The following is a 27427-nucleotide window of genomic DNA, read 5'->3' on the forward strand; positions in this document are numbered from 1 at the left end:
CCCAGTGTATGATCCTTTTAATGTGCTTTGGGGTTCTGTTTGCTAGTATTTTGTTGAGGATTTTTGCATCTATGTTCATCAGTGATTTTGGCCTGTAGTTTTCTTTCTTTGTGACATCTTTGTCTGGTTTTGGTATCAGGGTGATGGTGGCCTCATAGAATGACTTTGGGAGTGTTCCTCCCTCTGCTATATTTTGGAAGAGTTTGAGAAGGATAGGTGTTAGCTGTTCTGTAAATGTTTGATAGAATTTGCCTATGAAGCCATCTGGTTCTGGGCTTTTGTTTGTTGGAAGATTTTTTTTTTTCTTTTTTTTTTTTTTTTGCGGTATGCTGGCCTCTCACCGTTGTGGCGTCTCCCCTTGTGGAGCACAGGCTCCAGACTCTCAGGCCCAGCGGCCATGGCTCACGGGCCCAGCCACTCCGTGGCATGTGGGATCCTCTCCGACCGGGGCACGAACCCGCGTCTGCTGCATCGGCAGGCGGACTCTCAACCACTGTGCCACCATGGAAGCCCTGTTGGAAGATTTTTAATCACAGTTTCAATTTCAGTGCTTGTGATTGGTCTGTTCATATTTTCTACATACTTAGGTTTTTGTTTGTTTATTGTCTACTTAATTTTGTTCATGCTATTTCCTCAATACCTAGCATAGTGCTTGGCATATATCAGTGTCCAGTAAATATTCATCTAACAGACTAGTTAACTAGAGAGCAGTATGTGTAGGTGTAATCCTGCATCCTAGGAAGTATCACTCTATAGACTTCCATTGTGCTTGGCACTGCTCTCTGCCCAGGCACAGACTGCTCTCAGACCCTGACTGTGGCTGGGCCACATAAAAACGTGCAGGTCAGTTGCATGTTTGGCCTTTCTCACTCAAACTCTGCAAGGAGACTTTAGTACGATTGCTGGTAACATGTCCATCATGCCATTTGTAGTGGCTATTTGTTGATGAGCTAGTTTATGTGTCTTCACTAGAAGAGAAGGCAGCACAACTCTGGGTGGTTAGCCAACAAGAGCAACATTCCCTATATCCTGTTGCTTCACATTTGAAATGAACAGTGAGAAAATAGAGAAAATAATATATTTAAGACTGAAAAATTAACTTATTTTTAAATAATAATTTATGGCTTATTTTCTGGGCAGTACATTTCTCACTTTTATTTGACAGTTCATCAGATAATTAGAAGTGACACATAGTGCTAAGTATCATTGTGGGTTATCATTCATTTATACATTCACCATGAACCACTGACAGACAACAACTGTGTTCAAGTTTGGCCTCATTTAGTTTGCTCAAGCTATAATCAGGAACTAGTGGAATATAGAATGACCAAATATTGGTTTCCAGAATGTAGATAATCAACACCTTCATGATCCTGAAAAATGGAGAGTTGGCAACGTCTCATCATTGGATAGCCCTGAAATATATTACTGTAGCAAAATCCAAAGCGTAATTATCTTTTCTGAAGACAACATTGGTATTTCATGTTTTTTTTTATTTCAAAATTTTATTTTCTAACATTTTAATAAATACTGAAATTTAATTGAGCTTAAAAATAAATAAGAGGATGGAAAGAAAAACAATTCATCTCATGTTGATTCTGCTATTTATTATGACTCATGAGCTTGTAGCTTGATGTGTATGTTCTATTTCAGGGGGATTTGTTGTATGTGAAAATCTGTCTGATTGTAGAATGTTCATTTAAGAAGTTACTTAAAAATCATGGCTTTTTTTTGGGGTTTTTTTTTTTTTGCGGTACGCGGGCCTCTCACTGTTGTGGCCTCTCCCGCTGCGGAGTACAGGCTCCAGACACGCAGGCTCAGCGGTCATGGCCCAGGGGCCCAGCTGCTCCACGGCATGTGGGATCTTCCCAGACCGGGGCACAAACCCACGTCCGCTGCATCGGCAGGTGGACTCTCAACCACTGCGCCACCAGGGAAGCCCAACATCATGTATATTTTTTAAGTAAACTTTTTAAAAAGTATTATATATTTACAGAAAAGTATGTACATAGATCATAAGGTTGCGGCTTGATGAATTTAAGAGCTGTGACTCTTTTCTCAATCACGTTTCAGACACTAATATCTGGAGCTGTGGTAGAACAACTTGACTTCTTACGAATCAGTGACACAGAAGAGTAAGTTCTTTTAGGTTATTATTGTGTTTCTTGAGATTACATTAGGAATGCAGGGAATCTGAAACTTTTTCTTTTAAATTCTAGGCTTCCAGAATTTAAGAGTTTTGAGGAACTAGAACTTCCCAAGCATTCAAAAGTCAAACGACAAAGCAGTACCTCCAATGCTCCTGAAGAAGAACAGGAGCCAGATGTCACCATTACTGAATGGAAAAACAAACCCACCCATGAAATTCTTCAAAAACTGAATGTGAGGAAGATGCAATTCCCACATGGCCCTGAGTGAGGTTGGCAGAGCAGGAACTCCCAGGGGCAAACCATATTTCTTCTTGTCCTCCCAGAGAAGGTTGTAGTTAACCTGGAGGTAGATGCCTGTCTGTACCTGAGGCAGTAATGAGAGGTAGTTCTCATGGTCTGATATTAGTGTGGATGTCTTAAAGATGCTTAAGGAGTGTGTTGTCTTGAGTAACCCATTAAAGAAGTATAGTTTCCTTTGGGATCTCCAGATTTCTCTTTCAGTGCCCTTTGTCGCCTTTTCCCAACCCAGGTCTTCTCTCCTGTCTCAGTTTTTAGGTCTAATGCTTGCTTTGAGTCTCTCCAGTTACCGAGGAAAGCAATCCTATAACTACATCCATATGAATATTATGTTAGCAACCTAGTATTATACCTTCCTTAAGGTTATTTTCATTTTAAAGGAGGAGGGGTGGGGGTATAAGGTATAGTACGTATCAAAGGAAATGAAATTCTAATGGTAGAGCTATAAACACAATGACATTTTATTAGACCATACAAATTTGAGCATGTAGGCTAAATATATAACCTGTCAGATACCAGTTCTTGTGATTGATCGATATTATCTATGGATCGACATAAGCATAAATATGATATAGTAGGCATAAAACATAATGCATATAATAAGTGGTCTACATACATCCCCTCCTTTCATCCTTCTCTCCACATTGGGTTGACAGCAACATGGTCTCCCATTTATGAACAAGTAAAGTCAACAAGGGAGTGATTAAATGACTTGGCCGAATCTCTCAGAGAGTGGCAGAATCAGTATTAATGCTTGTAGACAACATATTTTCTATTCATTACTTATCTTGTTTCCTGGAAAATTTGATTAGTAAATCCTACTACCCCAGGAAGCTAGCTTGCCTACCCACTGTTTCCAGGATAGCTAAAATAAATAGTTGTATAATGTCATCTTACGTTCAGTAGTATATCAATGACATTTTATCTTTTCTCAATTGCATAGCAGAATATTTCCTCTTTGCATCATGTGGTTTCATGATTAGTTATCCCCTGTGGTAATTTTTGTACCCATTCATTACAGTTACTCATAGTGATTTATATTTTCAGGACTGTAGTTGTCTGGCTAGCCAAGCCATCCTGCTGGGTATACTGCTGAAAAGAGAAGGGCCCAACTTCATCACAAAGGAAGGTAAGAGTACATGTCTAAGAGAACATTTTTAAATAAAAAGACCTCTCTGTTTTTGAACTTATATCAAATATGCATAATGAATATCCACTAAAATGTTACAAATTATTTTCTCCTCTATTAAACCTTTTTTAAAAAAAAACTTTTAAAAGGAAAATTCATACCCCCTTCTCTGATTGTCTGAATGGTGTTGGAACCTGGATTCTGCCTGTGACTGTTAACCTTTGATAACTCCATAGTTGTTTATTGACAGTTTCTGTTTCCAGTTTTTTTTTCTGTATGTTTCCAAGAACAATATTCAATCATTATAGCTATAAAAATTAGCTCCTTCATGGTCTGCAGCAGCCATTTGAAATGGAACATGGCATTTAGTAGAATTGCACTCTCAAGACTGTTTACAAGAATAAATCATTCTAATCATGTTCATGTCCACTCTGCATTAAGGATGAAACCCAATTATCCCTGAAATCTACACTCGTATGTTGAGTCACTACTCTAAGGAATCTTTGAATTCTACATCATGGTCTACTTCCAGCATTTTATAATACAGAATAATGTAGGATACATTTCAAGTATTTAATGTCTAGCTACTCAAAGTTTTTAGCTCATCTGAAAGTTCTCTGTCCAGAGATGCATATTGTTTAGTTAGATTTAGAAATTGAGTCAATATTCTAAACAGCAATGTAATTAATAAAACTTATAGTTCTGGTAGTGAACTAAACATAATTGTTTATTCAAATAAGGTCTACTTAGTTTTTGCATTGTTGTAGCTAAGAGATAACTGGCTTGAGTATTATACAGTGAATTGAATAGTCTTAATTTTTTAACTTAATATTATTAAGGCAGAAGAACTTTAAGCAAATTTCAAACAGAATCCTTCATGTTTCTAATTAATCTTGAAACTCAAAGTGTAAACAGGATCCTAGTTATATTGAGGACATCAAAATTTATACTTTAAAACAATAGGATAATTAAAAAGCAGACATTTCATTAGGAACCTAGAATTCAGAATGGTTATTTTAGTAGTGCTTTAAAATGAAACAAAATTTATATAAAATAGTTTATAATGAAAATGTTGAGAGAATTATTTTTTAAACCATTTTTATAAACTTGGGAATAATATTCATCTGTTACTTAGATATTTAAAAGACTTTAAATGTTTTAAATCTGTGAAACCTTATATATTGAAAATCATAAGCATCTACAGAATCTGAATATAATTTTATCCAATTTGTTATAAAAATAAGTTCAGGGTAAAATGATAAAGATCTTGTCCTTTACCCTTGTTTACCCTTTTTTGTGCTCTGTCCTGTCACGTGGTTAATTTACTGACAAACCAGTCATGATGCCAGACCACATGTAAATTGCTCCCAAAGAATGAAACCCAGTGGTATTTTTTGAGCACTGGTATATGATCATGCATATAACAGAATCACCATAAAGTTTTTTTGAACAAATAAATGAAGAATTATGTATAGTCAGTCTATAGTATTTGTTCAATTTGCTATATTCTGTTTTTTATTTTCTATAGTAAATTAAAATAACTTATTTTTATTTATTAAAAACATAGATTGTGTATTAAGAAAACAATGAATTTCAAGAAATAAAGTACTTATTCCAAATCATATACTCAAACTAAGTAGTAACAAGGGTTGGAGACATTCACACTATATATTTGGGTTACATATTTAAATATGTCAGGTAGTTCAGAACATTAATGGATGGATGTATTAACTCTAATGGAACAAAATGAAAATTCAAGAGTGTTTTTTTTTTAAGGGGAATAAATGTTATGCATTTAATAAAAAGCATTTTTCAACAAAGACTCTATTATCTGATGTCTAGGTACCGTTTCTGATCACATTGAGAGAGTCTATAGAAGAGCTGGCAGCAAAAAATGTTGGTTCGTATTAGCGTCCTTGTCATTATGTTTTATTTTTATGTTTTCATATTCAGTATCCTAAAGGTAATGGACCAGTCTTAAAGGTGGTTATTCATCCTAATTTTTACTTTTAAACTCCAAGGTTACAGCACTGTGACTCAGCCTACTTTCTAAGAATCTGCCTACATTGCATTTTATCATGGCTCTCCCAAGTTATTAAAAACATGTCTGGGAGTAAAGACACCCATAGGAATAGAACCTGGAGAGGATGCACTGGAATGATGTTCCAATGGCTCTTTCCTACCCTGCACCTCCTCTGTCCCAGCAAGATGCTTTAGGTTCTAATTTGTATTTGGGAAACTTGTTCTGTTATAGAAGGTCATGAAGAGACCAGTGTTTCATTTAATCACAAGCAAAAAATAATATACTTAGGAAATAGTTCTCTCATGACTTAAGTTGAATGAATCCCAGTGATTGTAGTTGCTTCATAACAAGTAACTGATACGTTCTGCAGAGGTAGTCTCTTCCCAGAGACTGAAGAAAAATTAGGTAAGTTGAGATAAGGTTGTTTTATTTCACAATGGGGTAGGTATGTCTAAATGCATGCCATCTTCATTTTTGAAGCAATTATAACAGTTTTACTAGCAAAATCTAACATTTTGAAATTAAGAGTATATAAATATATATATATTTTTAATAACCCATTATTATCTAATTTTGAAAAAAAAGTTTCAAGCAGTGTCATAAGAAACTCCCTTAACCTTGATGAGCCTGTTTTCTAATCTCTAAAATAAGGGGATTAGACAAAACAGTCTCTTAGCAGTATTTCAACTCTATGATTTATAATAAATATACCATTCCAACCCAGAAGAAATTATGTAATAGTCCTGTGGTTAAGTCTCAGATTTTCACTGTAAATTCTCAGCACAGTAAGGCATGCAAACCAATAGGTGTTGCTTTTTAGTCAGTAAATTTCAAATGTGGTCTATAATCTTATCTTCGGTTAAGCAAACCTGTATTTGCTTTATGTTTAATACTTATATTTTAGATAAATCATTAGCAAACATTTAGAGTCCTGACTGTTATGTTTAAAAGAACAAACTCCTGGAAGTTTTATTTACTGTATTTTCCCTTTTATGGCTTTCCACTGACATACCCAGGTTGGCGGTACGCTACGGGGCTGCATTTACCCAGAAATTTCCTTCCTCTATAGCCCCACACATTACTACTTTTCTGGTACATGGGAAACAGGTAACATGCACAGAATGTGGAAACTCAAGCTGCTTGAAATGTGTGGGCTTATTTGCGTTCTGAGGGTTAAGTATGTCTTTTGGTCTTACAATGTGTGGGTGAAAGCTTCTCTAAAAGTGTTTGTTTCACTAACTTTATCAGATATGACTTAATTTTCTAGTAGTTCATCTATGTTGAGATTAAGCAATGTAAGTGTTTTTTATTGGTCAGCTCCCATAGATGTCCTGAAATACAAGAAAACAGTTTTAAACCTACATTTTTATTTTATTTTCTCCATCTAAAAGTCCCACATGAATTTTTACTTTTGAGGGGGCAAAAGTGTCTTATGTATTGCAGGTGCTGTGCTTAAAAATCTGTTCTCCTTACAGTCTAAGACTTTTTCAGAAATGTAAAAATAGCAGTGTGAATTCCTTCCTCCAACATTCTGGCAAGAAAAAAAATACTGGTATTTCATTGTATCACTTCCTAAAATTGAGTACTAAGTGAGTCCCCTGATCCAGGGATTTGGTTATGTAGGCACCAAAAGAAACTTGATTTAAAGCGGGTTATAGGAATAGAGGGCATGTACCAGTGACAGTCTTAATAATGAATTTTTTAATGCAAAATCAGAATAATCAATTCTTCCTCCTATGCCACTCCCTGCCAAAGGGATAGTTAGGCTCCCTTTTCTTTCTTTTTAAATTGTTAATGGCACAAATAATGCTGGTGGCAGAGGTGAGGATGAGGTTATCCCTCCCTAATTCTGGTTGGTCCTACAATCTGGGAGATTTCAGCTGTTAGGTCGAGTGTCTTGGGGTCATTGTTTCCTCCATATTATTACATGAGGACCTAATTGTGTATATTTTTAAGTCTCCCCGTTCAAGGGCCCCACTCATTCATCATTTAGATTTGTCAACCTCTGGCCTGCTCTCTTCTTCACCCCCAGGTCGGTGGTGCGCCATACAGCAAGTCTTTTAAGTAAACTAGTGGACAGCCTGGCCCCATCCATTACTAATGTTTTAGTGCAGGGCAAACAGGTAAGTATCTGATTTTCAGACTCTTCGTCACAGTCACAAACGTTTCTGGGCAGGACCCTGGCTTTTAAATCTGGCAAGCCTCAGTGTCATAGGTCTCTCACAGTCACGGCTCAGGCATTTCTACAAAAGGCTCCTTCCCCAAGCAAAATCTAGTCTTAAAGATGCACAGATACTAAGTATTTGTGCTGCACCTCAGAGCTTTAATTTTCAACTTCTGTGTTAACTTGAGATCAGTGAAGATACTGACAAAGAAAATGGTATGATACCTACTAAAGCACTCCAGACAGGCTTAGGATAGGTAGAACAAAGACAGGGAGCAGTGAAGGGCGCATTTTCCCTTCTCCTCCTCTTAAGATTCTTCTCCCCCTTAGAAATGCATTGACTCCCCACATCCTTAACCTTCTGGACCACCTCTCCTTCCAGCTCCTCCCCTCCCACCAAGGCCAGCTCTTGTCATCTTCTCCTCACAGAGCCATCTCCAGTTAGCAGTCCCTTTCTCTGGGTTCTCACAGTAGGCCTGTGACACTCCTCACAACCTGCCCTGGATCCCAGTTCATTTAAATGTGTGTCTCTCACCCCAGGGTAGGCCGTGAACCCCCAGAGGTCATGGTCCATGTCTTGTCCAGCACCTGTCCCAGTGTGCCCAACATGGCCTTTGAGAGGCACTTGGTGAATGTGGGTTGAATTGAGCCTGTGCACGTGGCTATGTGGAGTGGAATATGGCTGCTCATTTTTTGTTTTATTTTCTATAAGCTCTAATTACCTGGCTGAATAATCATTTGATTGGAATGAAAACCTGCTTGCTTTCTATCTCTCCTTTGGGAGTATGTGTGCTTTGTCATGTCTTCCTGATAGTTAACCTAGGGATATAATAATACAAAAAACTTTAACCTTCTCTGATGGAATCAACCCATTGTTCATATCTCAGGGCTCTTAACTCATTAAAACAGAAATGATTTCATCTTGACATCTAGCTTTTGAAAAGTTGAAAGAATATTTTATTCTGTAATATTTAATAACAATGAAAAAATTATTGTACTAATAAAAAAAACTCCTAAGAAAAATTTAAATCACTTTTCACATATGTTATTTTCTCCAAATTATTAAGAGGTAGAATTTTCATTCTCATTCGTCAGCTAAAAAGACCAAGACACAGGTAGTAACTTATGGGGTTCCTTTCCTCACTGCAATCCTCAAATCCAGCCACAGAGTCCTGTATTGCTGCCTTGGACTGAGCCACCCCTTAAAGAAAGTAAACAGGCTTTGGGAAGCTATTTTTCCTTGGATTTTAGGCCCCTGTAGTATATCTGAAAATATAGTTAATTCTACGATGTATGAGAAGGTTTTGATGATCTCTGAGGTCACTGGCACCTGACAGTTGGAGAGGAGGGGTAGGTTAGGGTTGGTCATGTCCATTCTATACACTATCTAGAGGGAGATTACAGCCTGTGATTCTGAGATTCTGTTCACAGAGCAGAATCCTGGAGGCCTTGGAGCCTGTCCTGAGGCTGTGGCTGGACCATTGCCCACCAGACCAGCACATCTCCCAGGGAAATAGTCACTTACAGAGCTGGGTACCTGGGAGGCTGACAGCTCTGCTTCAGGTGTATGAAGTCCATTCATTCACTGCATCTTACACTTTTACAAAAAAGAAATGAGAATGGAACATTCCAAGTTTGTAATTGCTTATTTATGAAATTCCACCCTGAGAACTGAAGTAATATTGTTTCTACAGAGCACTTTCCGATCATCTCAAGCTCCCTGGAATGAAATAGTGCTTTAGTCATCATTGCTTCTGGAGGCAATGATGTGCCTTCTGTTTGCTTTCTTCTTTACAAGATGACATTTTAATAAAAGTAATCGCACTTGGACTAACTGGTTGGTACCAGTTGTGTTACAATAAACTAGCAGTTCTCAGTTTTCACTCCATCACAAAGTTGGGGCAGAAGACACCTGTTCTGCCTTCTCCCCTCATCTCAGAAAACACAGGGCCCTTTGATGTCCTCTTCTTTTTCCTGCATCTTATAATCGTGCACTGTACAAGGAAGAGAGTGGGAGAGGGGTAATGAGGAGGAAGGAGGGGCTTCAGACTTTTCTGGGAGGCAGAATGCTAAGGCGAGAGGAGAAGGGGGGAGCAGAGTATTTATTTCTCTTGCCCAGGCTCAACAGCACTCTTGGCTTTGAATTTTCATTGCCATTTCCCTCTGTGCTTTCTCATTTCGCAGGCTTGTGGGCAGTCTTGTTTATTCCCCTCCACAGGCCAGAGATACATCAACAAGTATTTCAGCACTCACTGAAAATGAGTGCCTAGAACTACGCCAGGAAAAGTGGGGCTACACTACAACTCTATGTCCTTACACCTGCCTTTGAAAAGATTACAGTGTTGTTAAAGAGTAAACACTTCCACATGAGAAACTGTAAAAGAGGTGAAGGATATACTCTCAAACATAGGCTGTGCACTAAAGTAAAACTAGTCAATGTATTCTGGTTTCTCTGGGGGGTTTCTAGTACTAAAGTCATTCAGAATAATTTTATCTCATTAGTTATTTATATTCCTTCCCTGATTTTATCCATTCACCTCCACTCTCCTACCCAGGACCCTCACCTGCCCTTGTATTTCAGACCAGACTGAACCATCATGAACTCCAGTGGGAGTCATGCTTTGAAAGCCATTTTAATAAGTAGCAGGAACAGTTATTCTACCTAATTCCCTAGCTTGCATAGAGTAATTTCATCCTGCCAGTCATCCTGAGCCTTGAATTTTTTTCTTTTATCTGTTAGTAGCTAGGACATTTTTACAATAAAATTCTGCCACCTATAGGTAACTCTGGGTGCCTTTGGACATGAAGAAGAGGTTATCTCTAATCCTTTGTCTCCAAGAGTGATTAAGGACATCATCTATTACAAGTGTAATACCCATGATGAGAGGGAGGCGGTCATTCAGCAAGAACTGGTCATCCATATTGGCTGGATCATCTCCAATAACCCGGAGTTATTCCGTGGCATGCTGAAAATACGAATTGGGTGAGTAAAGTACTTTGCATTTGCATAAAGAGAATTGTTCAAGTGGTCCTTGGCCTCTCTGAATGAAGTGCTGCCCCAGATCTGGTGGGTATTTAGGAAAGTGCATCTTGCCCTAAGTCATAGAGACAACATCTGGTGGTATGAAGAAATAAATACTAGTGGCCTGAAAAAAACCCTCCTGTTAAACATATTTAACTCCCAACATGAGATGTAGCGGAATAACTCTGTTCTCTGGTAAAATCAAACTCCAGGGGTTTAAGCAGGTGTATCATGTTAAACAATAAAACAAACAAACAAAAACCCCATTATGCACAATACTTGTAAAAAATCCTCTAAATAAGTGGATAAGACTTAAGAGAAGAGTGGGGTTTTTTTAGTAAAATTAGGTGTCAGGAGGACACACTCAAATAAAAACTTGGTCCTTTTAAGAATATTCTTCTGTATCCATTTTCTACCAAAATCTAAATTTTAGTCATTAAAATTGTAAGTGTTCTGTTTGGAGAAGTTGAAAGTAAGGCTCTGGTGATCTTGAATCTTCTTAGTCAAGCACTGTGTGAGGCAGTGCAGTAAGCACGTGACCAGGCTCTGGCATCCAGCGGAACTGAGTGCAAGTGCAGACCGCCACTCATCATCTCAGTGGCCTGAGGTCAGTGGCTGAACCTCCCTCCTGTTTTCATACCAGCCTCATTGTTTTGTGTGAGGTGAAACAAAATAATATGTTTAAAAGGCCTGCCACAACCGAGTAAAGTACAAATGAGTCTTTTCATTTTTTTAAACATATTTTTGATTGTATTGAATGCAGGTATCATGTGAATATGTTCTAATTGTAAAAAAGTCAACAAAAAACAATACTTGAGCATATAGAGTAACCTAATATGTGGCCAATTTGGGGGATGATCAAGTGTTTGAAAAGACTATGTAGCCTGTCAGGCGCAAATACCTGTGAATGTGTGTGAGTGTGAATAAGTGTTTAGCTTGCTAGTTGTATAATTAGATCATCAATATCTTTACTATTTCTGTCCTACTTGACTTTCGATTGCTGATAAATTGTAAAATGTTCTCCTGATTATGAATTTGTCAATCTCTCCTTGCATTTTTATCCGTTTTGCTTTATATATTTTAAAGCTTTGTTTTTGTCCATGTTGCCATGTTTTAACAATGAATCTTTCCTTGTGTCATTTATTTTGTAATTGAATTATTTTTAAAAAATTATTTTTAATTTCAAGCATCTACAAAAGTATAGAAAATAGTATAATAAAGCCCATACTATTACTCAGCTTCAACAATATCATCATATGGCCAATCTTATTTCACTCATACCCCCCCACTACCTACCTCACCCACACTCCCGTCTAGATTTAAAGCAAATCCATCATATCATTTAATCTGTAAATACTTCAGTGTGTATCTCTAAGACATAAGGACTTTTTAGAAGCATAACCATGGTCCCATTACAATGCATGAAATATAACAAATGAATTATTTGTGTCTAATATTACTGCCATGCCTGCTTTCTGTTTTTGTTTTTATTAGCTTGGTATACTCTCTTCCATTCCTTTACCTTCAATGTTCTTTTTTCATTTTGTATAGATATGTCTTTTATATTTAACATTCATGCCATATTTACTTTTAATCCAGTCTGATTATCTTTTAATAGAAATATATGTGATATTTGTGCCATTTCATTTATATTTTGACTTATTTCTACCATTATATTTTGTTTTTTAGTTACCATGCTTTCTTGTTGTTTCTTTTTTTTTTTTTTTTCCTTTCTTCTATTGCTGGATTGATTTCATTTTCCCTTTCATTTCTTTGTTTTAATTTTGCATGTGAGTATGAAGCACTTTATGTAAAATGATTACCCATTTTTTCCTTCAAAAAATTACATTAAAAACTAGTTGCTTATTGGAAGTATCTGAATGCCTCTCGTTTCAACAATTCTCATTCTAGGAATTTAGATATACTTTAACAGCAGTCTTCATTTCATGCTTGTTTGAAATAGTGGGCCATACAATAAAATGCTGTGCAGCCATTACAAGTAACAAGATAGAGTCAATATACTGATATTTATAAATGTCCAAGATAAATTAAGTAAAAAAAAAAGTTGCAAATATATTGTTCTATTTTTTATAAAAGAACAATAATACTGTATATATATATATATATATGTATAATATATATGTGGAAAAATATACATAAAATCGGTGTCAATTATTTTCTCTGGGAGATTTCTACTTTGTAAGTTATGTTTTTCAGTTTTACTTAAATTTTTTTAGTTGAGGTTATTAGTTTTTAAACTGTTTACCTGATTTTAGTTAGAGTATATTTCAGGTACGCTTCCCATTCTTTATCTCCTCTTTCTTTTGATTGAGAAATGAACTCACTCTGCATAGAACTTGACCTTCGTTTTCATCCCTTAAAATAATTCCTTTCAAATATTAGGATGTATTCCAAATCAATTATAAGAACTGTGAATCATATCCTGATTTTTCGGTCTCTGTTAGCTCTAAAATTTTCAGCTCTAATTCTTGACTATATATGAGGATGCAGAAATGGGTCTTTCATGTGAGTTGTCTCTAAATGAAAAGAGGTGTGATTCTTTGTATCCATACAGGTATTAAAAGTACTCTGTTGTCACAGATTCAGGCATTTCTCTGAGGCTGACTAAGAAGTATAGGTTATAACTCTTCCAAATCATATTATTTGTAGTAAATGTTCTATTCAGGGGACTCTTTAAGTGATAGTCATCCTTACGGTGACTTAAGCAAAGGCTTAAAGTAAAAGTTAACTGTTCCCCAGGATTTTACAATGCTGTGTTTTTCAGCCTCTAAGTAGATTTTCCTTTACTGCTTATTCAGCATTTTAGGCTAATTTATGTTCTCTCAAAAATCCAATGTAATTTTCTTCCTTGAATCCATCTGACCTGAAGCTTCTTTCTCTGCATGGGAATGAAGTATGTTTAGTTTATTCTAAAAATAGTTTTCTTCCTGTTTTTGTATCTGCTATTCTATATGTTCAGTGCCTTCTGTGAGAAATAAAATACTCTTTTTTTCTCAAACTGTCACCCGAAATAAAAATGTCAGGACAGAGCATCTGACTTAGTATCTAATGATAGAAAAAATCTAATGATAGAAAAAAGCCTCCTAATGGAGAAATTTGCCGGGAAACTTTATTCACTGTCCTGAAACTCATCCTGGAATTAATCGAGGCATTATATTCCCATTGTGGGTATTAACATTGTCCCTGCCCAACTTATTATATGTATTTCCCCCATATGCTGGACTCACAGGGTCAGCTCTAAACACTGGGACATTGTCAGTTGGGAAGGAGTCTGATTTTTTTTTAATTTATTTATATTTTTAAAATTTACTTTTGGCTGTGTTGGGTCTTTGTTGCTGTGCGTGGGCTTTCTCTACTTGTGGCGAGTGGGGGCTACTCTTCATTGCAGTGCACGGGCTCTAGGTGCACGGGCTTCCGTAGCTTGGCTTGCGGGCTCTAGAGTGCAGGCTCAGTATTTGTGGCACGTGGGCCTAGTTGCTCTGCGGCATGTGGGATCTTCCCAGACCAGGGATCAAACCCGTGTCCCCTGCATTGGCAGGCAGATTCTTAACCACTGTGCCACTAGGGAAGTCCCGGAGTCTTTTTTTTTTTTTTTTAAATAAGAAGTAATTTATTTAAGAAATTTACGTCTGCTCAGGATAGAAACCAGATCTTCTCTTCCTATCTGTATTGTGTTCTAGCCCACAAGAGATGTTCAATAAAATTTGACAGATTGTTTAATATATAGGTTATAAGTAGATTCAGGTAGTTTGCCTTGAGCTAGTGATGGGGAATTTAGGAAAAATAAAAGCATGGCTCTCTACTCAGAGAAATAAAAGACTCTTTTAATTTTGATAAATGCGCTTGGTTTGTACAAGTCATGTCCTTCGGGAAATGACAAAGTTAAACAGGGCCTTGTTTATATGAAAATTTAATCATACATATAGAGAATAGAAGGATGTAGCACTTTCTCCACTTATTAATGGAATGGTGCAGTTAATCATATCAGGGCATGGTACAAATTACCTTATAATGGTACTTCTCTAATCAGCATTCCCTGTAAGGATCTAAGGGGATACATATGTGAGTAACATGTTGTTTTTGCACTCAAAAGTTTACTCTGATGAACGGTTTCATCCTCCTTTCCTCCTCCATCTCCATAACCATATGTTATTTATTGCACACCTATTATATGCTAGACAGTATGCTAAAAATACTTCATATATATTATCTGATTTAATCCATACAACTTTGAGGTAGTCACTAGGACCCCCATTTTAAAGTAAACAACTTGAGATTCAGAGAGCTTAGGTAACTTAAATCAGTAAGTGAAAGAACTGGGATTTATACCCAGGACTGCCTGACTCCAAAGTTCTTGTTCTTCAATCTTAAATACTTTGTGCATGTTTTCACTTATGTATAGTGTTGCTCTCTTTTAAGGGAGACAGGCCTTACTGTTTGTTTCTAAAACCTTATGACCTTTATGGTACCTTCTACATGATTTCAGCCTATGACCCATTTTACATTCAAGTATTCATGTAGCAGCTATGATGTGCATTGTCTCCTGATGGTTTTTGTCTTTAGTTTGTCAGTCCTCCAATCTAGGATCAGTACTATTTAGTATTGTACAGTACAAGACACACCAAGGAGGCTGAACAGTTACAAATTAACAAACATAAAAAATAAGATTTTGCCCCCTTTATTCATCATGAGACCAAGAAAATAGGGATGATTTGGAACTAATTCTAGGTTAGCCCCTTGTACAGTGCAAGAGATATATTAAGATACTATGAAAATTCAGTGAAGTTAAGTAACTTGCACTTGGTCACAATACTAAGAACCATGATTTGAACCTAGGGTGAATGACTCCAGAGTTCATGCTTCTCCATCCCTCTTCCAGCTCTCATATATATAAAATAGGGAGGCTGTCCCTGCTTTGGCTTCTTCATTGGTTTGTGGCGGTTCTGGGTAAGGAATGTGAAGGTCTTTTGCAAAGGATAAAACTTAAACAGTATTGCTGTGACATTTGGTAATTTGAGGTCCTCTATCTTGTGGCATTTGGAGAGCAAGTACCTCTGGGGCTTTCTTTCTGCAGACTACAAATCCCAAGGAGGAGGATCCCATGCCCCACCCACCCCCTCCAACAAACACACACATACTCACCCTTGTCTTCCAGTCCTAGGTTTGCAAAGACCCTCTGCTCCCACAAGAGATGTTCACCCTCGAGGTATCCCTTTCCACCATAGTTGATTCTCCTTCAAGGCCCAGTGGGATGATCCCAAGCATTTCATAAAATGAAACTCAAAATCCCTTTTGGATTCTCTGCTGCCATCTGACATGGTCTTACCCCACCATCATCTGGTGGGACCTCATGAAGCACATGGCAGACTCTGAAAAATTGTACTGTGGGGACTTCCGTGGTGGCGCAGTGGTTAAGAATCCACCTGCCAATGCAGGGTACATGGGTTTGAGCCCTGGTCCGGGAGGATCCCACATGCCGCGGAGCAACTGAGCCCATGTGCCACAACTACTGAGCCTGCGCTCTAGAGCCCGTGTGCCACAACTACTGAGCCTGCGCTCTAGAGCCTGCGAGCCACAACTACTGAAGCCCGCGCACCTAGAGCCCAGGCTCCACAAGAGAAGCCACCGCAATGAGAAGCCTGCGCACCACAACGAAGAGTAGCGCCCACTCACTGCTACTAGAGAAAGCCCACGTGCGGCAACAAAGACCCAACACAGCCAAATAAATAAATTAATTAAATAAAAATTTAAAAAAATATTCTCCTGTGCCTGCCCGTGGTGCTCCTCCACCATATTAACAGAAAGGTTTTGGAACCCTGTCTCTACTCAAGGGATATCTAACAACCTCAGAGAACTGCAGTTATCCTGTCTGTGAGGCTTGTGATAGTGCCCTTCTGAAAAGAAAAAAGATAATTTTGTATCTTTTTAATATATTTTTATTGGAACTTATTTTAAATAAATTTTACTCAGACCTCAGCTCCTTAAATGAACAGCTTCCTTGCATTTACTGCTAGCAGCAAACACATACTCTATTTATGTATCTTTACAAAATTTACCTGGAATTAGTCCCTGGAAGGTTTTGCTTAAAACCTTGCTTAAGAGCAAATTATTCATTTATAGAGTCCTTGAGTGTCAAATTTCTTATAAATTGTTGAGTTTCTTGCTCTTCTAAGTCACCCGTTTGTGTTTGTAGCATGATTTTAAAAGAAAGAAGGGAAGGGATTTATAGAAAACATTTTTTTAATTTCCTTACAGGTTAATTAAAGTATTTCAGACTCATTCATATCTGACTTTTTACTGTTGTTTCTATCTTTCAAATGTTGATTATGCTTAAAGAGATTGATAGTTTAGCCAGCTTTTAACACCATATTCCTCCTGAAATGCTAACATTCATTAGGCTGAATGGACATAAAAAATAAGAACATTTGTCTGAGTCATGGTACATCTTACACATAATTCTCCTGCACTATGTATGCTTGTATCTCTCTGTTTTAACCTCTCTCTCTGAGGTTTTTGGATTTTTAAATTTTATTTATTTACATCACCCACTGCCTCAATTGCTTTAAACCAATACCACCATGTTTCTTTTCTCTTTTTCCCAAGGTTAATCCTGCCAATGCAATTTCTTCAACATTACTGCTATCAGGCACTCCAGTGAACAAAATTAACCTGCTCACAGGAATGGTATTCTAGTGTGATAATGATTTGATTTGCTGTCTCATTATTGATTTGTGCTCCAGCTTTCATGTTGAAATAGATTAAGTTCCTGACAGGCCCATTACTGTAAAGACCTCCAATCAACTGCTTTCTGTTCTAGGTCTATTATTCAGGAGACAACCCCTGAGCATATATGTTATCAAGTCTTTTTCATCCCTGCTTTTCATACTGCCAGGACATCCTCTGTAAGCCATTATGATCCATGCATGTCTTGTCTTCCAATGCCCACAGCTGCATCTGTGGATCACACATCCAGTGCTTAAGAGAAGTCCTTTGGTGTCATAGGTACCAGACCATAACATTGCTTGTGCAGTAAAGGAAAAAGGATATAATTGCAGCTCTGAGTTCATTAGCCTGGTTTGATACTCATTCATAGTACTTTGCTTTTGCCATTTGATACGAGGTAAAGAAGTGAGATGATGGAGTTCTACCTCTATTCTGTTATGATTAGATCAGAGGTAGAGTGGGTGAGTGATTTCTCTCCAGTTACCAAACAGGAAGCTCACTTTGCCTCATCAAATTGTCTCCCTCTTTGTATTAATAGGAATCAAGCAGAACAGTCCCTTCTTGCAACTTTTCATCTCCTGTCATATAGCTTAGTAAAATGTTTGCACAGTTATTTGTTCACGTGTTTAATAGTAAACTTGGCAAATACTTCTTAGTATCTTGAAATAACCTCAAAATGATTATTTTAAAAATTGTTTCTTGCTGTGGATCAGTGCTATTCTTTATAACATTTTTTCAGAAAATGTCAGCTGTTCTGATTTACCAGTGATGTCAGGTTTCCATGTACCTTATTTTATATTTCACTCCTTAATTGGGGCAGGTTGGAAAGGAAAATGCCAATACATACACAACATGCTAACCAACCTCACATTAAGAGAGTTTTTAGAAGGATAAACTTATTCCCAGGACTGTATAGGAATACTAGGCCACCTCTTCACATTTTTCCAGCATTGTGGAGGAATTCATTGTCAAGTCAGACCATGCTACATTTGAAGGTTGATCTGGTCAGTAGTGTGCATCTGCCTCTCTCTCATTTGCTTGTTGTCAAATAGAGCATGTCGCTGGTTCTTTAGGCAGACTGAATTTATAAGGATCTGGTCCAAGAATAACCTTCATTCTTTTGACCTTCCACAGTTGCTTGCTTGCTTGCTTTCCCCATTTTGCATTAAGTGCTTTTACATTGGAATTGTCAAATCAGGTTTGGTGACTTTGTCAGCAGGAATGAGGGTAAGAAGCCAGATTTTCCCATGCAAAGGAATTAATGCTCTTTTGTATTAGTAGTTCTAAAAATGGATTAAAATGTCTTTGATTTTCTAAACTGTGTGACTCACTTGGTTATTTACTTTCTCTAAGTGTCTGTTCATATATAAGGCTATTTGGCTGTTTCTGTTGTAGTCTTTTGAAGAATTCCAAGCTAAACAGATTAACTTGGCCAATATTTTTGAATGAATAATGTATTTTTAACAATCTGGCAAATAAGTTAGATTCATTTGTGCTCAAATGAACCTTCTGGGACTTCCTTGGTGGCTCTGTGGTTAAGAATCTGCCTGCCAGTGCAGGGGCCACAAGTTTGATCCCTGGTCCGGGAAGATCCCACATGCCGCGAAGCAACTAAGCCCATGTGCCACAACTGCTGAGCCTGCGCTCTAGCCCGCCAGCCACAACTACTGAGCCCACGTGCCACAACTACTGAAGCCTGTGCGCCTAGAGCCCATGCTCCGCAACAAAGAGTAGCCCTCGCTCGCCTCAACTAGAGAAAGCCCACATGCAGCAACAAAGACCCAACACAGCCATAAATAAATTTATTTTTTTAAAAAAGTCATCTTCTTTCTTTGGTGGCTGCTGAGTACAATGTTTTCTATAATTTGCTCACAGAACTGCTGAGATTTTGTAAATAGAAGCCAGAGGGGAAATTTTTAGATCTCCAACTATCTTTGTTTATGGTACTGAAGGTTTTAAAAGGTAAATGTGATAGATAATGTTTACTTTTAATAACTCAAGTTTTGGGAGGACCTTAAAAAGTAAGTGTTTTAAAAAATTTAGTTACTTATTTTAGAAGAGGACACCTCCTGAAGTGAAATCAATGAGGCACTTCTTCCAACCTGAGTTTGAGAAGTCAAATAAAAGGAGTTTGCTAACATAATTTGAACATAACAATTGAACATAAAAATTGAACTCTATAATTTCAAAAGCATTTTAACAGTTTTAACATAACATTGTCTTACTTATTCCTCAAAATAATTTCATAAAATGAGCTGAACAAGTAATAGTAATACAGTATTCCCATTTGAAAAATAACTTGGAAATGGGGTTCAGTTGGTAAGTGACAGAATTGGTATCCAGGTCTGTCTTCATTGTTTTTTCTTTTCACTAAGAAAATATTTAAATGTGTAATAACAGAATAGTTTTGTAAATTCCTATATACCCATTATTTAAATGCAATTTAAAAGCAATTGTTAGTAATTTATATTTACTATATTTGCTTTACTTTGTTTTGGCTGTAAATTATAAAGGAAATTTACAGCCAAATGACATTTTGACGTTTACCCCTCAATATTTTAGTAAGTATATATCTAAAGTAAGAAAAAGGACATTTTCTTAATAAACACAGTACCATTATCACACCCAACAAAGTTAGCAATAATTCCTTAATATTACCTGGTACACTGTTTTTATTCATATTTCTCTAGTTGTCCCCAAAATGACTTTGTTTTAAAAATACCAGGGTCCCAAAGAAGGCCCACACATGGCATTAGTTGCTATATCTCTTAAGTCACTTTTAATCTAGAACAGTACCCCTTTACCCCATTTTTCTTTTCATGACATTAAGTTGTTTGGGGACACCAAAAGGCTGGTCTTTAGATTTTCAATTTGATGTTCCTTCTATTATACTAAGCTGCCTCAAATGTAAATTTTAAATGTTAAATAAAGAAATAAAATAATAAATAGAAAACAATTTTGTCCAACCTATAAAATTAAAAATAGAATTTTTATATTTTAAAGAGAGTCCATGGAGCAGTTTATTATAACTGAAATGTTGCTGTAACAACTAATTAGGTTTGACATAAATACACTACCATGTGTAAAATAGATATCTAGTGGGAACCTGCTGTATAGCACAGGGAGCTCAGCTCAGTGCTCTGTGACAACCTAGATGGGTGGGATGGGGTGGGGGAGGGAGGCCCAAGAGGGAGGAGATATAGGTATACATATAGCTGATTCACGTATCATTGTACAGGAGAAATGAACACAACATTGTAAAGCAATTATACTCCAATAAAATAAATTTTTAAAAGAACTAATTTCATAAGCAACTTTAACATCAAAACATCCAGAGTAACTAGTAACTATATCCTTGTGACTTTTATGCTTGTATAACATTTTGATTAAATGTAGTTCATAATAATGAAGATGAACAAGTAAATAAATTCTAGTCTTTGGCAATAATACAGGTTTAGTCCAGTTTTGCTTTTCAGCTGATTAGAGAAGTGCAAATTATGCATCTTAACTCCGTTACATATTCTGTTGTTGCACATATCAGAAAATTCACGAACATGTAGTTTGTTGTTTGTAGATACCTTGTCATCTTTAGTGTTCTTACCAAAGAGCAAGTATTAAATATTTGTCATGTACTATCAGTAGTAATAGTAATGTTATATATTTTTTAAATTATTATGTTCTATCCTTGTGTATCTCTCATGCCTTTATAATCTATCTCAGTGTCATGCAACATAGTCTGCATTTGACTGGCAGACTAGTTAAATTCCTAACTTCCAGAAATGGCAACAACAAAGAATAGTGAAGAGGATAGGAAAAAGAGCTGAGAGTTGCCTTATCAGAGGGATTGGAGCAGTCACAGGAGACACACTGCCTTGTGGCTTATGGCCTGGCCCAGTGGGCAGGGTGATATGCTTGGTTGATATTACTTCCTGCTCAACTGGAAACGGTTACCATTTTTCTTACCATTTTTTCCATTGAGAGAGAGTAAAGTCATTCCATGAGGATGCATCACTGTTGTTTTGCAAACCAACCTTGGCAGAAAGAAGGACTTGAATCTTTTGATTATTTCCACCTAACATTTTCATCTCTGTACCTGCAATAACCTGTAGGCAGTCTTTCAAAGAAGTGTATAAGAGAAAGATATTGAAATATTTGGGCACAGTAACTTCGCCACTTTAAATCTTTGTTGCTGTAACTAGATGTTTCTACCTGTGGGCTGGCTACACAGTACCCCCTTTGGGAGACAAAGCCTGGGTGAATGAAGACATGTTCTTTGGAGTTCTCTGTCTCTGTTTGTTATTCAGTGTTCACCAAAGGATTTAAGGATAAAGCACAGGAATCTGCTGTGTAAAACTAATTCCCTAGCTTTTCCTAATGGTCTGTAGAGTTCTGGTTCCCTAAGGCATAGTATTATTTCCTGAGTTTTCTTTGGTTTGCATAACTAGTTTATCCGAGTTCTTTCCTCAGAATACAATAAATGAAATGAGATGAAACTGTAAAAATACTTACTAAAAGCTTCTCAAGTTAAATAATAAAATTATTTACACATAAAATAATGAAATATTTTAGGCATTTCTAGACACATAACTACCAGGCACACAAATAGTACTCAATAAATGCTTTCCTAAATAATCACATTAAAGCTCTTTCTGTAATACAAATGTGTTTTATGAACAGCATTTAAATATCTATTAAAGAATAGATTCTTCTGAAATCTACTGATTAAAGTATGTTCTCTGATATACTAGTATAATTAAGTTATAACTAACTGTGTGCCTGTATTTCAAAGGCAGGTATTTCTCCTCTGTCCCTTCCAATTAATGACTACAAAATAAATGAAGTAGGTAAAAAATACTTGTCCTTCCTGGGAAAGGAATGTGTATGTAATAGCATATCTCAGCCCATTTCTTAAAATGATTTATTTTTATCCTATTTGTTTTTTTCATATATCTAGTATTAAGAAAATAGTAGTGTGGCAGCCACTACTTATCAATCTCATTTGGTAAGAACCTAAGTATCTGTCTATTTTCTTTTTTTATAAATTTATTTATTTATTTTTGGCTGTGTTGGGTCGTCTAGTTGCGGCGAGCGGGGGCCACTCTTCATCGCGGTGCGTGGGCCCCTCACTGTCTCGGCCTCTCTTGTTGCGGAGCACAGGCTCCAGACGCGCAGGCTCAGTAGCCGTGGCCCACGGGCCCAGTTGCCCCGCGGCATGTGGGATCTTCCCAGACCAGGGCTCGAACCCGTGTTCCCTGCATTGGCAGGCAGGTTCTCAACCACTGCGCCACCAGGGAAGCCCCAGTATCTGTCTGTTTTCATGTTTTACTACCTATCCACATATGCACAAGCAGGGCTCATTTTTAAGAGGCTGATCATGTCACATAATCTTGATGGAAGTAATTATATCAGCAGTTCAGGAAATTCAAATGGCCTTTTCTTCATTCCTCTTTGGATGGGTCAGTGCTGTTAAGGGCATTGCCAAAAGAAGCACAAGGTGATTTTATTTCAAGAGTTATTGATTCATGCTTTCCCTGTTTTGTTTCAGGTGGATCATCCATGCTATGAAGTATGAACTACAGATCCGTGGTGGAAACAAGCCAGCCAGAGACTTATATCAGTTGTCACCTACTGAAGTGAAACAGCTTCTGTTGGATATTCTGCAGCCTCAAAGGAATGGAAGGTAATGAGGGTCCTTTATCAAAGACCAGTAGATGGGCAGCATACCTAGAGATACTAATTAAAATTGTCTTCAGGGCTTCCCTGGTGGCGCAGTGGTTGAGAGTCCGCCTGCCGATGCAGGGGATACGGGTTCATGCCCCGGTCGGGGAAGATCCCACATGCCGTGGAGCGGCTGGGCCCGTGAGCCATGGCCGCTGAGCCTGCGCGTCCGGAGCCTGTGCTCCGCAACGGGAGAGGCCACAACAGTGAGAGGCCCGCGTACCGCAAAAAAAAAAAAAAAAAAAAAAAATTGTCTTCAGTTGTGATTTTGTGTTGATTTGAATTTTATACTTTTTTCGGGTATAGATTGTAAATGTTTCTTAATCTTTATTATTCTATGCAGAATGTAACACTTCATTCCACTTTGGTCAATTCCTCCCAACATTTTGGCATAAAAGTTTGGATTTGGTAATGTTACTTAAATATCTTGCCTGTAACTCTGTCTCTCTAAGTAGACTGTAAACTTATTCAGGTAAAACTTGTCTTAGACTTAACTTGTGCTAACCTTAGAATAAAAACAAAACAAATACTTTGGATTGCATTAAATTGAAGAGTTATCTTTATTACAGAAAGTGCTTTAATAAAATTATTTAAGCAAGCATTTATTGAGCACTATCTGTGTACCTGGTACTTTCCAAGGTATAGTTATATGCCTAGAAATACCTAGAGAAGAAGTCTTCTGCAAAAGTATATTTGAACAAATGGAAGAGCATCCTTGTTCTTAGACAGGAAAATTCAACATTTTAAAGATGTCTGTTTACAAGTTTAATGAAATTCCAATAAAATTCCAACAAGCTGTTTTATGGAGTTAGACCAGTTAATACTAAACTTCCTGTGGAAAAACAAACATGCAAGAATAACCAGAAAAACATAAAACAAAGACTTGCCCTAAGAGAGACAGTAAAAATATTTAAAAGTCTTTATAATTAAAATAACGTGATGCTGGTACATGAACAGAAAAATAGAACAGTTGAACAGAATAAAAAGTCCAGAAATAGACCCCCCAAGAACTTATGGAAATTTCATGTATGATAATTTCATGTATGACATCTCAAAATCATTGGGTCAAGGATGGACTTTTTAAATAAATAGTGATGGGACAACTGGATAGCCATTTGGAAAAGATAAAATAAAATTCATACTTTATACTGTACTTGAGAATAAACTCCAAACAGATTAGTGATCTAAACGTTAAAAAAAAAAAATGAAACCATACTAGTGCTAAAAGAAGACATAGGTTGGGACTTCCCTGGTGGCACAGTGGTTAAGAATCCATCTCCCAATGCAGGAGACACAGGTTCAAGCCCTGGTCCAGGAAGATCCCTCATGCCACAGAACAACTAAGCCCCTGTGCCACAACTACTGAGCCTGCACTCTAGAGCCTGCAAGCCACAACTATTGAGCACGTGTGCTGCAACTACTGAAGCCCACATGCCTAGAGCCTGTGCTCCGCAACAAGAGAAGCCACTGCAATGAGAAGCCCGCACACCACAACAGAGAGTAGCCCCAGCTCACTGCAACTAGAGAAAGCCCGTGCATAGCAACAAAGACTCAACGCAGCCCAAAAAAATAAAATGGAATAAATATAAAAAAATAAATTCAAAAAAAAAGAAAACATGGGTAAATTCCTTTGTAACCTTGGTATGGGAAAGACTTTCTAACTATGATTCAAACCCAGGGGCAGTAAAAGATTATTAAGACTATATAAAAATTAAAAGCAACATTTTTCATGGTGAAAAAATAGACAATGCCAAAAGACAACTGAGAAGCTGGAAAATGTAGTTACAAATAAGGAAAGAGGAGTGGCTAGAATATACCCTGTGGTTTTGGGCTGGAATTGGGAATATCAGTATGAATTCATGATTTTTACACAGATGTATAGATACAGAAATAGATACAGCAATAAATGTGGATGTGTATATGCGAGCATACATCCATATCTTTTCTAATTGTCCACTGAAAGAACCTAGAAGCAATGAAACCCCAATAGCAATGAGCAAACCTAGTGCCCAGATATTGATTTCCAAATACCACTTTCTAATAAAGGAACCAGAGTTCCTTGGAGAAATGGTTGATTCCAGGGCTGGGGCAAGAAAAGTACAAGATGAACCTGGAGCATCTTGTGGTACCAGAAAGTAAGAAAATGCTCCAAAAAATTATAGAGGTGTGTTAGAAGGATGCTGGAGACAATGTGAAGAAGACTCAATGGCCAAAGCTGGAACAATTTGAGCAAGAAAATAAATAATGATACTATTGGATTACATCTGGTAGAATAAATATCCATGAGTCCATGCTGATATAAGTAGATAAATGGGAGAGAAGGGACTTGTATTACAATGGAATTCCAATTAATAAGTATAGATGGAATGATGGAAATAAAAAAATCACCATTAGGCAAATACAAGAGTAATAACTATTGCAGGCAAGAACCACTAAATTTAGTGGGTAGAAGTATGATGAGAAATGGAAAATTTGCATAATTTCAAAGTATTTCCATTCAAGATACTTTTTAATTGTAAAAGGAAAAATTGTAACTTGACAGTGCAGCAACCCAGCAGACTCCACCTTAACTAAATGATCAAGGTTAACATCACCATTAATAAGATACATCAACATCACATACCCCCTGATATGATGTGCTGAGAAGGGTACAACTATTTCTGGGTATTCCTGTGAAAAATGCATAACCTAAGTCTTATCATGAGAAAACGTCAGACGAACCTAAATTGAGGTACATTCTACAAAATAACTGACATTTCTAAAATGTCTAAGTCGTGAAAGATGAAGATTGAGGAACTGTCACAGAGTAGAGGAGCCTAAAGAGACCTGGAAACTAAATGCAGTGTGGGGTCCTGGATGGGATCCAGGCACAAAACAAGGATATTTGTGGTGAAATTGGCAAAATTTGAATAAGGCCCATAGATTAGTAGTTTATTTCCTGGTTTCGAATAGTTGTGCTATTTGTCATGTAAGATGACAGAAGTAGAGGAAGTTGAGTAAAGAGGAACTTCATTAATTTTTTTTTTTACTTTTCTGTAAGTCTAATTTTTTTCAAAATAAGAAGCCAAAAAAGTAAAAATAAGAGAATTCTTCTAAAATAATTCCTCCTCTGTGAGTATTCACACATTTCTACCTTTTATGTTGTTCTAAGCAAACATCTCCTTTTTATAGTATTAACCATGACTTCATAGAACTCGGAAAACATCTCTTTTGTTGTTGCCAAACAAAGGAAATAAGGGGAAAAATCAAATGCAGAATATAGGATATTCAGTTTGCACACCCATTTTCCAAAATAAAACATCATGAAGGAACTCCTTTGGCTTTTTCTCTTTAGCATAGCACTGAACCCAGCCACACAAGTGTGGGTCTACCAAAAGAAGCTGTATGTCCAAAAAAGTGCCTCCTCACTTATGTAGTGATATAATTTCATTGGTCCTCTTTCACCAGAACAAAAATGTCTTTTTATGTTTACTGTATCATGCATAGCTATTTTCACACCTAGAAATACTGTTGGTCATTACATTCCCACCTTGTGGTTGATGACACATTTTACTCTGCAGCCTGTTTTAATACCAAGTATAAAAAGTTTATATTTGTTACTATCTTCAGCTTTTGTAAGAATATACTACTATGTCATTTGTGTGTTCTTTTCAGATTATGCAAATTCTGCATCTTTAGCAGTTTGTGATTGAAATAACTATTATATCTTTAAGGTTTAATACTTTATCCATGCAAATAATAGATCTAGAATTTTGACTCTTACATGTCGATTATTATGACATGTAAAATTTGGTAACTGATTCTTCAGCACTGGTACTTTGGCCATATTTAAATTAAGGTTTAAAACTAAATATAAGGTTTAAATTGACACATAAGGTTTAAAATAAGGTAATTTCATTAGATACATCATGCTTTTTTGAGCATTCACCCACTTATCAGGTGTTTATTAAGCACCTTTCTTGGAGAAGTGTATAGGAATGATCAAGCTATATATATCAATACAATGCCCATGTCTTCATGGAGCTTACATTTTATTGTATGTGAGGACCACATGAACTAATTTTGAAAATGACTGCTGCTGTGTTTTTACATTGAGCTGCTTTTTATGTTAGAAAGTCATTTAATCACATAGTGAGTTGTAAGTAACTTACTAGAGAATAACATTTTGCTTGTTAAATTT

General features: G+C 36.9%; 1 protein-coding gene across 5 annotated transcripts in view; it reads left to right on the top strand.

The window, feature by feature from the left end:
• PHKB (phosphorylase kinase regulatory subunit beta) overlaps window positions 1-27427 on the top strand; it is a 192499-nt gene that overhangs the window by 156648 nt on the left and 8424 nt on the right. For 3 of the 5 annotated variants that reach the window (XM_082676232.1, XM_082676234.1, XM_082676235.1), the window contains 7 exons: window positions 2074-2135; window positions 2220-2382; window positions 3495-3576; window positions 5419-5476; window positions 6616-6706; window positions 10544-10746; window positions 23075-23209. In XM_082676232.1, coding sequence (XP_082532358.1) covers window positions 2074-2135; window positions 2220-2382; window positions 3495-3576; window positions 5419-5476; window positions 6616-6706; window positions 10544-10746; window positions 23075-23209 — 794 coding nt within the window. Of the gene's footprint in view, window positions 1-2073; window positions 2136-2219; window positions 2383-3494; window positions 3577-5418; window positions 5477-6615; window positions 6707-7631; window positions 7723-10543; window positions 10747-23074; window positions 23210-27427 lie in introns of all 5 variants that reach the window. The other 2 variants (XM_082676233.1, XM_082676236.1) reach the window with 1 other exon arrangement.

This window comes from Grampus griseus (genome assembly GCF_964374135.1).
Source record: "Grampus griseus genome assembly, chromosome: 19".
NCBI classification, from domain to species: domain Eukaryota; kingdom Metazoa; phylum Chordata; class Mammalia; order Artiodactyla; family Delphinidae; genus Grampus; species Grampus griseus.